This window comes from Nerophis ophidion, linkage group LG27 (genome assembly GCF_033978795.1).
Source record: "Nerophis ophidion isolate RoL-2023_Sa linkage group LG27, RoL_Noph_v1.0, whole genome shotgun sequence".
NCBI lineage: Eukaryota > Metazoa > Chordata > Actinopteri > Syngnathiformes > Syngnathidae > Nerophis > Nerophis ophidion.
In genome coordinates, this window is record NC_084637.1 from 994,795 (window position 1) to 1,007,294 (window position 12,500).

At 46.2% G+C, this 12,500-nt stretch overlaps 2 protein-coding genes across 7 annotated transcripts in view; one reads left to right on the plus strand and one right to left on the minus strand.

Moving 5' to 3' along the window:
• Positions 1-6,828, plus strand: part of agap1 (ArfGAP with GTPase domain, ankyrin repeat and PH domain 1) — a 131,871-nt gene extending 125,043 nt beyond the window's left edge. For 5 of the 6 annotated variants that reach the window (XM_061889319.1, XM_061889320.1, XM_061889321.1 and 2 more), the window contains 2 exons: positions 5,641-5,896; positions 5,969-6,828. In XM_061889319.1, coding sequence (XP_061745303.1) covers positions 5,641-5,896; positions 5,969-6,178 — 466 coding nt within the window. In that variant the 3' untranslated portion in view covers positions 6,179-6,828. The remainder of the gene's footprint in view (positions 1-5,640; positions 5,897-5,968) is intronic. The other variant, XR_009804602.1, reaches the window with a different exon arrangement.
• Positions 6,829-11,863: 5,035 nt separating this feature from the next.
• Positions 11,864-12,500, minus strand: part of gbx2 (gastrulation brain homeobox 2) — a 1,301-nt gene continuing 664 nt past the window's right edge. The window contains exon 2 of the mRNA XM_061889007.1: positions 11,864-12,500. This exon is cut by the window's right edge and continues 54 nt beyond it. Coding sequence (XP_061744991.1) covers positions 12,013-12,500 — 488 coding nt within the window. The 3' untranslated portion in view covers positions 11,864-12,012.

Sequence of the window (12,500 nt, forward strand, 5' to 3'; positions counted from 1 at the left end):
CACACACACACACACACACACACGCTGGCACACAGAAGCTTTCTGACAGGCCGGCCACTGCAAATGTTGGCAAATAATTGGACCTAGATTGTAATTCGTCCTTGATTAAATGAGTCCTAATAGACATTATTTTTTACATGACTGCCTCGCTGCCGCCCGCAGCCGCGTCCTCCAACCGGCCTAATGAGCCCTCCAATTTACTATTGACATTAAACCGGCTGACACGAGCCAATCAGCTTCCCTTCATGGTCGCTCATCAGCGAGAGGTTGCACTAATGTGCACTAAATGCACATTTTTTATGGCTGACTCATCAGAACATCCTGTCTCTCTGCCTCTTGTTAAGTAAATAAGGCTCGCTGCATGCGTGACTCCGGCATGTTTGGCGGGGGCGCGGTCCCACAGCTGAATGCCGTTATGAATATGTACGCCGCCGGTAAGCGTCCTCCCACCCCGTGGCTGAAAGAAAGTCATATTGGCTTGGGGGGGGGGGGGGTGTTGGAGTTTGTGGGTAATATGTTTGGATTGAATGAGTTCAAGCACTACTGATATACATTTCAAATGTTTTTATTTGGCCGTTTCCCTCATTTACGGCGGGCCACTGTTACCATGGAAACACGTCTCACGCGCTTTGTTAGCCAGCGTTCCAGACAAGTTGTTGAAAAATGTCAAATGTGACTGACTTGGCGGCAGCGATTCAACATAAATAATTGTCACAGCAATGATGGTGCACATCTGACTTTTTTTTTTGTTTCGATTTTCTGTTCCAAATACCCGTGTTTAATTACCCAATATCCCCCGTTTCAGAGCACGGGGCCACTGGAGCGTGGCTCAGCTGGACCATACCATCGACATGTCCCATTGCTTTGCCTCATTTAGACTTTTCATTCCATTTTTCCCTATCTCATTTGCATGGTTAACCCCTTCACTGCTGTCTAGTCTCGTCGCATGGATGACTCCCCCCGACCCCCCCGACTTCCTTTAATTATCTGTGCCTATCGAAGGGCACCTAATGACCGTCCAGCAAAGGCTAATAGATTTCAGCCTCTTCTCCTCGTTCTTTGTCTTGACTTTTTCCCTACAAGGGGAATCCATTTGCTGCGTCTTGGCAGCATCAGCAGAACATTCGGAGGCTCACCTTGTGACAAAAAGTGTAAGGTGGTGATTCATCTTGACTGCACATTAGCTCGGCAGTTAGCTGATGCTCTTATCCATCTATTAATCTATTAATTAGAGGGCTAATTAGGCCAGAAGAGGAGCCACTGACACCATGTCACTCTTAACCCTGTTTCCTACCGCTCATTACCTCTGACACACACACACACACACACACACACACACACACACCACCCAGACTGTAATTAATGATCACATCGTACAGAAAACCGTTAGCTCGTTCATCTCAGGTTGTAGCTTTCTTCCAGTAGCACGCTTATGTTGTGTTGATTCGTGTAAAGCTTTTACTTGGATAGAATAAAAGCAGTTGGTGTCTTTCCCACTACAAAACTTCAGTGGATGCAGGAATGAACTACTGCTGACATTCAGTAGAGAGCTTGCTGACTTGTCTGATGAGATTTATTCCATGATTTCATAAATGAAGTACATACATTTTTAAATGGCAACATGTTAAATTGGATCAAAATGTGTTGACAGCAAGTTCTTTATACATGTGCTACTAGATGGAGAAGAAGCCATGCTAGCACAAAATAAAAGTCCTAGTCGCCTTGTGCTAGACTTCAACTCGTTAAGTCCATAAGCAGCAGTCATGTGACTCTTCCAATGCACGACTCAAAGCAAAGTGAAGAGCCAAGTACATGAAGTTCAAAAGCCATGAAACATAAATGTCTGCAGGAACTCTTTGTTACTAGCAATCAATCAATCAATGTTTACTTATATAGCCCTAAATCACTAGTGTCTCAAAGGGCTGCTAGCAGGTGTACACAACATTTTTCTCAATTAAGTCTTTGGATTAGAAACATTATTTGTGGACTTGGAGAAGGCATTGGACCGTGTCCCTCAGGAGGTCCTGTGGGGAGTGCTCAGAGAGTACGAGGTATGGGACTGTCTGATTGTGGCGGTCCACTCCCTGTATGATCAGTGTCAGAACATAGTCCGCTCCCTGTATGATCAGTGTCAGAACATAGTCCACTCCCTGTATGATCGGTGTCAGAACATAGTACACTCCCTGTATGATCGGTGTCAGAACATAGTCCACTCCCTGTATGATCAGTGTCAGAACATAGTCCGCTCCCTGTATGATCAGTGTCAGAACATAGTCCACTCCCTGTACGATCAGTGTCAGAACATAGTCCACTCCCTGTACGATCAGTGTCAGAACATAGTCCACTCCCTGTATGATCAGTGTCAGAACTTGGTCCTCATTGCCGGCAGTAAGTCGGACACGTTTCCAGTGAGGGTTGGACTCCACCAAGGCTGTCCTTTGTCACCCGTTCTGTTCAGAACTTTTATGGACAGAATTTCTAGGCGCAGTCAAGGCGTCGAGGGGTTCCGGTTTGGTGACCGCAGGATTAGGTCTCTGCTTTTTGCAGATGATGTGGTCCTGATGGCTTCATCTGGCCGGGATCTTCAGCTCTCACTGGATCGGTTCGCAGCCCAGTGTGAAGCGACCAAGATGAATCAGCACCTCCAAGTCTGAGTCCATGGTTCTCGCCTGGAAAAGGGTGGGGGTGCCATCTCCTTGTTGGGGAGGAGACCCTGCCCCAAGTGGAGGAGTTCAAGTACCTAGGAGTCTTGTTCACGAGTGAGGGAAGAGTGGATTGTGAGATCGGTGCGGCGTCTTCAGTAATGCGGACGCTGTATCGATCCGTTGTGGTGAAGAAGGAGCTGAGCCGGAAGGCAAAGCTCTTAATTTACCGGTTAATCTACGTTCCCATCCTCACCTATGGTCATGAGCTGTGGGTCATGACCGAAAGGATAAGATCACGGGTACAAGCGGCCCAAATGAGTTTCCAGGTCTCTCCCTTAGAGATAGGGTGAGAAGCTCTGCCATCCGGGAGGAACTCAAAGTAAAGCCTCCTCCACATGGAGAGGAGCCAGATGAGGTGGTTTGGGCATCTGGTCAGGATGCCACCTGAACACCTCCCGAGGTCCCTTACCTGTCTGGATGAAGTCCTTGGGCTGAAATACTAGTGTAGCCTCTATAGTCCTGCTGTAGTGTGTAGCATGCTGGCAATTATCTGGGCATGTGATGGAGGAATGCACAGTGAAGGGTTGAAATGCTACTGAATTTGCATGAAATCAGGTTGTTTTAGTTAATAATCATGCTGCAAGATCTAGCATGTTGCATTTAATGCTTATTCCTGTTAATTCCCATTGAAAGTTTCCAACTTTGAATATTCTCAGAATTTGGCAACCCTAGTCAGAAATGTGATTATTGGAGGTGGCAATCATGTGACCAGCTGTGTCGTCAGAGGAAATGTTCCTTCACAATCCACACTGTTGTAGTTCCAGTAACATTTACAAGCATGCATATATTCACTTGTGTTCACTGTGTTGAGGCTCAATTGTCGCTTCGAAGTTTTTCTAAATTAATGTTGACTTGCAAAAATGATATCTGATATGAAGAAAACAATATGAATATTTTGCTTCCTTGCAAATATGCAGGAATCCACAATAGTGTTGTTATTATTATTATTATTATTATTGTTGTTGTGATTTGGTGGCTTCAACATCAGTTTAAAGAAGGTCATGTTGTGTAGAGATAGCTGGTCTTTAAGTCCAGGAATGAAAGCGTGGTCACTGGTTGGCAGCCACCAGTTGTTGGGAGCTAGATAGAAGCAGAAAACAGGAACAAGTTGTAAAAAAAGTACAAATAAAAGCAATACAGATGTGTGAAAACTGAATGAAGTTTGCTTTTCAGACTGACAACTTTGCTCTGAGGATTTATTTATCCATGATGACCTGTGTGTGTGTGTGTGTGTGTGTGTGTGTGTGTGTGTGTGTGTGTGTGTGTGTGTGAGAGTGCGTGCGTGCGTGCGTGTTGGAGGCCATGGATGGATGACCTCTTGACCCTGAGGGAGCAGACATATGACCTTTGAGTTTAGACAGAAAAAAGTGCTGCCTGCAGGTAAACATACCTGCACTAAGGAGCAACATTTACACACACACATACACACACACACACACACACACACACACATTTACGTACAAAGTGGGAAGTGAGACAGGAAAAGTGAAACGTGTGTGTGTGTGTGTGTGTGTGTGTGTGTGTGTGTGTGTGTGTGTGTGTGTGTGTGTGTGTGTGTGTGTGTGTGTGTGTGTGTGTGTGTGTGTGTGTGTGTGTGCGTGTGCAAGGTGTCTCCAACTACAAAGTGTCTGCTTGCTGAGCCATCAGGCAGAGAAGCATCACTAGAGATACGTGATAAATAGTAAACAATAGAAAATCATAAAAAAGACATACTGTAAAAATGTTGTAAATTCAGAAAATGGGAATCTGTATCCTCTGGGTGCTGTACAGTGTTTTTATCATTCATCTCAATTAAATTACACACATTTTACCCCTATGGGCCTGTGTGTGTGTGTGTGTGTGTGTGTGTGTGTGTGTGTGTGTGTGTGTGTGTGTGTGTGTGTGTGTGTGCCTTCTCACCCATACTCATGTTTAATTATCTACCCAGCATGCCTCAGTGCGGGAAAACAGCGCTGTGCCTAATGGGATGTGAAAAGAGACACACATTAGCACACAGAAATATGAGGCTGTGCATTCACAACACACACACACACACACACACACACACACACACACACACACACTCTCTCTGTGGTTAATTAGTGCAATTAGCCTCTCCACTGTCGTGAGCTGTGTTTTCAAGACTCGTTAGTTAGTGATGATGAAGTCACTGTGTACACACACACACACACACACACACACACAGAGAGATACAGACACATACACACACAAACACATACACACACAGACACACACACACACACACACACACAGAGAGAGATACAGACACATACACACACAAACACATACACACACAGACACACACACACACACACACACACACACAGAGATACAGACACATACACACACAAACACATACACACACAGACACACACACACACAGAGATACAGACACATACACAGACAGACATAGACACACAGACACATACACACACACAGAGAGAGAGAGAGAGATACAAACACATACACACACACACGCACACAGACACACAAACACACAGCAACAAGTGGGGTAGTGGAAGACACACACTTCTTGGATGCAGAGGCCTTGGGTTTCCCCTAAAAGAGGCTGGGACCCCTTTCAGCACACACACACACACTTACACACACACACACACTGAGTGATTCCTTCCAGCTTTGTGGTGTGTGTGCTCCTGCAGCCGACCTCTATGGCCGGAAGAGAAGCCTTCTGGAACATTCTGTGATGCTGCTGTTGCTGGTCACCTGGAAGTTGATGACATGGTGGCAGCTTCCCATCATGCACCTTGTCTGATACATCACCTGCTAGACTGGATTGTGTGTGCGTGTGTGCGTGTGTGTGCGTGTGTGTGTGTCAGATAAGTGTGCTGATGACACTGCAGTGGAATTGAACCTTCAATGCATCTTATTTTACTTCTCTCTCTCTCTCTCTCTCTTCCCCCCCCCCCCCCGTCAGGGAAGAACGGGAGCGCTGGATCCGGGCCAAGTACGAGCAGCGTCTCTTCCTGGCGTCGCTGCCCAGCACGGAGCTGTCGCTGGGCCAGCAGCTGCTGCGTGCCACGGTGGAAGAGGACCTGCGCGGCGTGGTGCTGCTGCTCGCCCACGGCTCCCGCCAGCAGGTCAACGAGACGTGCGGCGAAGGCGACGGACGCAACGCGCTCCACCTGGGCTGCCGCAAGGGCAACGTGGTGGTCACGCAGCTTCTGATTTGGGTGCGGGGCCGGCTTTCCCTTCCGGGGCTTTTATTTTGAAAGGCGGGCGCCCTAACTCTCTCTCCCCCGCAGTACGGCGTGGACCTGATGGCGAGGGACGCTCACGGCAACAGCGCCATGGCGTACGCGCGGCAGGCCAACAGCCAGGAGTGTGTGGACATGTTGGCACAGTACGGCTGCCCGGACGAACGCTACCCGCTCATGGCCACGCCCAACTTGGCACGCCGCAACACCAACCGCAACAACAGCTGCAGCAGCGCCGGGAGCTCCGCCTTCATTTGACTCTCTTCTGCTTCTTCTTACCTGCGCACACCTCACCTGTCACACATACACACACCTGACCTGTAACACATACACACACACACACACACACACCTGACCTGTAACACATACACACACACACACACCTGACCTGTAACACATACACACACCTGACCTGTAACACACACACACACACACACACACCTGACCTGTCACACATACACACACACCTCACCTGTCACACATACACACACCTGGCCTGTCACACACACACCTCACCTGTCACACATACACACACCTGACCTGTCACACATACACACACCTGACCTGTCACACATACACACACCTGACCTGTCACACACATCTGACCTGTCACACACATCTGACCTGTCACACATACACACACACACACCTGACCTGTCACACACACACACACCTCACCTGTCACACACACCTGACATGTCACACACCTGACCTGTCACACACACACACACACACCTCACCTGTCACACACACCTGACATGTCACACACACCTGACCTGTCACACACACACACACACACACACACCTGACATGTCACACACACACACACACACACACACCTGACATGTCACACACACACACACACACACACACACACCTGACCTGTCTCACACACACACACACCTGACCTGTCACACACACACACACACACACACACCTGACCTGTCACACACACACACACACACACACACACACGCCTGAGCGGTCACACACACACCTGACCTGTCACACACACACACACACACACACACACACACACCTGACCTGTCACACACACACACACACACACACCTGACCTGTCACACACACACACACACACACACACACCTGACCTGTCACACACACACACACACCTGACCTGTCACACACACACACACACACCTGACCTGTCACACACACACACACACACACACCTGACCTGTCACACACACACACACACACCTGACCTGTCACACACACACACACACACCTGACCTGTCACACACACACACACACACCTGACCTGTCACACACACACACACACACCTGACCTGTCACACACACACACACACACCTGACCTGTCACACACACACACACACACCTGACCTGTCACACACACACACACACACACACACACACACCTGACCTGTCACACATACACACACCTGACCTGTCACACACACACACACCTGACCTGTCACACACACACACACACACACACCTGAGCCGTCACAAGCATGCTAGCCAACGTTGACATTTGACACTACAAGACGGGTCGGTGGGTTCTCAGGCAATGTCACTTTCCCGCCAAAACATATCACTTCCTGTTTAACACACACTGTGCACCTTTCTGTTGTTGACCAGGTCATGTGACCTTCACGCCCTCGCCCCGTCATGTTTGGCGATGGCGTGAAGTATTCAGCCCGTGTTAAATATGACACGCATGTGAAAGATGAAGTTAGTCAATCAGGGCCACGGAGCGACGTGCTAGAACATGACTGCAGGCCACGCCCCCCCCTAGCATGTGCAGTGTTGACATGCTAAGATGCTAAGATGCTAAGTGTGCACCAACACACACGTTTGAAACACTGATCTTCTCCCGTGCATTTTGTGTTTGAGTCCTAGGAAACATTCTCTTCATTTCAAGTCCTGAGTGTGGCCCACACTTTGATTTTTATTCAAGAAATAACACTGATATTATTATTATTATCTTATTAGCTATTATGCTACATAGCTGCATGTGGACTGACACCTGCTCCTCAGTCATGACTATTTTTATGTTGGAGATAGTCACACCTCAGCTAGGAATCAACACATGGAGTTATGTACCTAACATCTTTTATATTCTACTTTCTTCAAAATAGCCACCCTTTGCTCTGATTACTGCTCTGCACACTCTTGGCATTCTCTCCAGGAGCTTCAAGCACACCTGTGAAGTGAAAAGCATTTCAGGTGACGACCTCTTGAAGCTCATGGAGAGAATGCCAAGAGTGAGCAAAGGGTGGCTATTGTGAAGAAACTATGAGGTGGCAACTTGTCCAGGGTGTACACCGCCTTCCGCCCGAATGCAGCTGAGCCAGGCTCCAGCCACCCCAAAAGGGACAAGCGGTATAAAATGGATGGGATGCATGAAATATAAAAGATGTTATTGTGTGACGTCCATAACTCCTCATGTGTTTGAAGTGAGGATGCAGGAAGTAGGTAGTCATGGCAACCAGCTGTAGTACATGAGTAGGTTGCAGCGTACTGAAGAATATGAAAAGTGGTCCAGTCTATCCTTCAATTTATTTTATTTTTTTGTACCTGGAAAAAGTTCTGACAGCCATGATTTAAAGCTTATTTGACAACAATAGTGAAGTTGTTGATCTGCCGCTGCTGGTGGATGTTTTTTTGTGTTCCTTAGATTTCAAAGTGTTGAGCATCTCTGTGATGGAGGGGGCGTGGCCCGGGAGCCTGGCAGGACTGGACTGGCTGCACACATGAATTTCACATCAACACCTTCCTTTACGTCCTGGAGAAATGAAAAGGGAAATCTTCAAGTGTTTTTTGAATCAGGAAGTCTTCTTGAAGCTGACAGCCGTCCTCGTAAACTAAGAAGGGCTTTGTCTCTTGCTCTGTAAATACTTTGTTTTGTGCTTACCACCCCCACCAAGGTTGCACTCATGTATCCACAACTTCCAACCTGCTAACTAATATTATTGTTATTTATTCATGCGCTTCTACTTTAGCTTCAAAAATGTCTGACTGGACTTGTTTGAATGGTGGAATAGTTTTAGTGGAGGCGTTATGTTGGCCAGCAGCTAAATAGTCGGCCATATCTGCGAGATGTGACTGAAGCTTCTGTTTGCCTCCTTCCTCGCACTCCTGCAGCTCTTCATCACGCTCAACTTCACCTCCACTCGCTGGGATTGTCCAGAAGATCTATTCAAATATGATTGGATTTTGTGTTTTTTACAACCTTTTTAATTTATGACAGAAATGCACTAAATTCACGTAGCTTTATTATTTAGCTGTATTGGGGGGGGGGCGTCCGAAGTGTGGCCTGGGGGCCATTTGGAGCATGTAGCTTTTTTTTAATTGGCCAGTGACTCCTTTGAATAGAATTACAAAAAACATGTTTTTTATCGTAGAAATAAAGAGTAAAAAGTAATATACTCAACTTCTTGGTTTTTGGCTTTGGACGCCCCTGCTCCGACTTGTCTGCCCCTTTTTCAATTGAAATGCCGACTCGTGCTATTTCCCCGTTGCCACGCGTATAAAAGTATGTTTTTTTCCTCCAGTTGGTAAAACATTGAATTATTTGCCAGGCCCGCTGGTGCCGTCCAGCGTCCAGGACCCCTGATACTGTACGTGTGATCTGTATAGTCCAGCCTCCTTTTCCTTTTCTGATTGAGACACGTGTTGATGTTGTGCTTCTAATTATGAGTATTCTCTTTATTATTTAGTTGGATGTACAGTAAGATAAAACAGAGTCTTCTAAGGTAACGTGTCTCTTTTCAATAAAGAATGATGCTTCATAAAAGAAACATTTCTTGTGTTTATTCATTCCGTCACAGTATTTTCCAACTTGTGTGAGCAAATGAATTGGCCCTGCGTGGCTCAGGGGTGTCCCAGGAGCCCTTTTTATTTTATCTTTTTAACTTCCAGCTTATTTTGTGTTGCGCTTCGGCTTAGTGTAAAAAATAATAATAAAACTTTCAGTATTCAATAAATATATAGTCAGATTTAACACTAAATCACTTGTCACCCATGTTAAATGGCAATATGTTTAAGGAACTTGACTAAATATTTACATTTAGTATACAAATTGCCTTAAAGAGGCTGATCCTCCCCGAGCAGCTTTCATGTAACGGCGGGCAGGTCGTCTTCATTTAGAGGATAACTTTCATTTCTGACTGACTTCATTACAAGTTGCACCAAAAAAAGATCTATTAGGATGTACAGTAACACTTATTTGTTGAACATTTAATTGTGTCAATGAAACTTAAATTGAAGTCCAAATGTCATGTGGATAAATAACATCTAATTGATCAAATAAGATCATTTTATAAAACGGTTTTTGCATTTTAGTAGAACAAAATCTAAACAATTATATTTATGTTTTAGGAGACATTTAGTAATTTCAGCCTCTAATTAACAAAAAAAGCACACTGCCGTCACTGCAATTAATTGTTCGGCCTATTTGCCAGCAACCAGAAAATGTAGACGCTTTAAATGATTTTTATTGTCAATTAGGTTGAAATGGTGGAAGCTTTAAAGTGTCCCAGTGTCCTTGAACGCGGCATTTGACGCTGACTGACACGTGACAAACAAAAGGCACTTCCGCAAATAATTAATCAAATATTGGAGTATTAGGAGGACAAAAGCCCTTAATTGATGACTTTTTTAAAAACATTTAAATTGGTTGAGTTAGCCCTTTTTTTGTCATATTTTGTATTATTATTTAATATCTGGATTTGCTTTCGTTTTCTTTCCTCGATGTTGAAAATGCTTTGACTTTTGTGTGAATTAGAAATGTATTTTCTTGTTCAATTTCATTTTTTTTTTTAATTTGAAAAAAAGTCACTTCCGCACCTGACGAAAGGCATAATAACTTTCACTTCAGCGCTCCGGCCTCAGGTGAGTTCTTTGAAACCCAAACCGGTTACTTTGCAGCTTTTGTTCACATCCGGAATGACAAATTTAATTGAAATTTACGAGACGACCGGAAGTCAAACCTTCATTCTTACCCGGATGTAGCAGCACTTTGTTTGCTAAAATATATATAGTTTTTATTTATATTTTGCCAACAATAATTATTTACTCGTTATTGTCAACGGTTTTAGGTAAAGATTAATGTGATTTGTATTCAGGCAAAATTAATTTAAAATACAAACAAAAAAGGGGCCAACATTTCTATTTTTTTTTTTTGACAAGCAGCATCATCGAACAAAATAATAATTTACAATTAGTTTAATTATTTGTCCTCAAATGTACACTGACTTTGCTGAAATAATGTTCGTGTTTTTTTATTTTTGTATTATTCGTTAAATTTGTAAGTATCAAAAGAAGGAACATGTTCTAAAACATTGAAATAATATAAAAGGCTTAGTTTAAAATGTTCAGAATGAATAAAAGAAAAGGAGAGAGTTAGCATCCGCTTTCAGTGTTTAATTGACACATAATTATTTGAAATATTTGACACTTGAATGAAATGAAAGTAGCAGCACGCGTGGACTGAAAGAAGGCAAAACGAAAGCAAACATTTCATATCCGAAGAGAAGAAAAAAAAAAAAGAAAAAGACTCGTTATTTCCTTAAAAATGTTCTCTTCTTCTTCTTCATCGAGGCCGAGGCCGCAAGTTGAGTGTTTTGTGACGTTGGCGTCAACGATGACAACTTATTCGGACGTCGTTGTACGCACTTGGAAAAGTAAAATAGTCACAGAATAAAAATGGACACTTTTTGACTTTGGAGCGTCGGCCTGTTTTTGTTGGCCAAATATTGTCAATGACAGTTTGTTGGGTTTCCGGTGAAGGGCCGCGCGCCTAAAGTCGGCTCTGCGCCTAAAGTCGGCTCTGCGCCTAGGGTGGGCTCTGCGCCTAAGGTGGGCTCTGCGCCTAAGGTGGGCTCTGCGCTTAAAGTCGGCTCTGCGCCAAAGGTCGGCTCTGCGCCTAAAGTCGGCTCTGCGCCTAAGGTGGGCTCTGCGCCAAAGGTGGGCTCTGCGCCTAAGGTGGGCTCTGCGCCTAAGGTGGGCTCTGCGCTTAAAGTCGGCTCTGCGCCTAAAGTCGGCTCTGCGCCTAAAGTCGGCTCTGCGCCAAAGGTGGGCTCTGCGCCAAAGGTGGGCTCTGCGCCTAAGGTCGGCTCTGCTCCAGCTGCTGGTGTTGGCTCCTGATGGCGAAGCGGCTGACGTGCACCGGGATGGGGACCACGATCTTGGGGTTCCGCGACGGTTCCCCGGACTTGTTGTTGACGTTGCCGGCTTTGACCCGTTTCCACTTGGCGCGCCGGTTCTGGAACCAGATCTTGACCTGCACCTCGCTGAGCTTGAGCGCATGCGCGATGTGCGAGCGCTCGGTGAGTGACAGGTACTTCTTGCAGTGGAATTCCTTCTCCAGCTCCAGCAGCTGCTCGCTGGTGAAGGCGGTGCGCCGCCGCCGGTTCTTGCCGGCGCCCGCGGCGGGGCAGCCGGACGCCGCGCCGCCCGAGCCGTGGCCGTGACCGTGACCGTGAAGCGCGTCGTCGAGCGTCGCCGTGCCGCCGCCGCCGTCCGCGTCCTCCCGCTGGGCCGCGTTGTCGTCCGAGCTGTAGTCCGCGTCGCTGTCCATGGAGAAGATGTCGT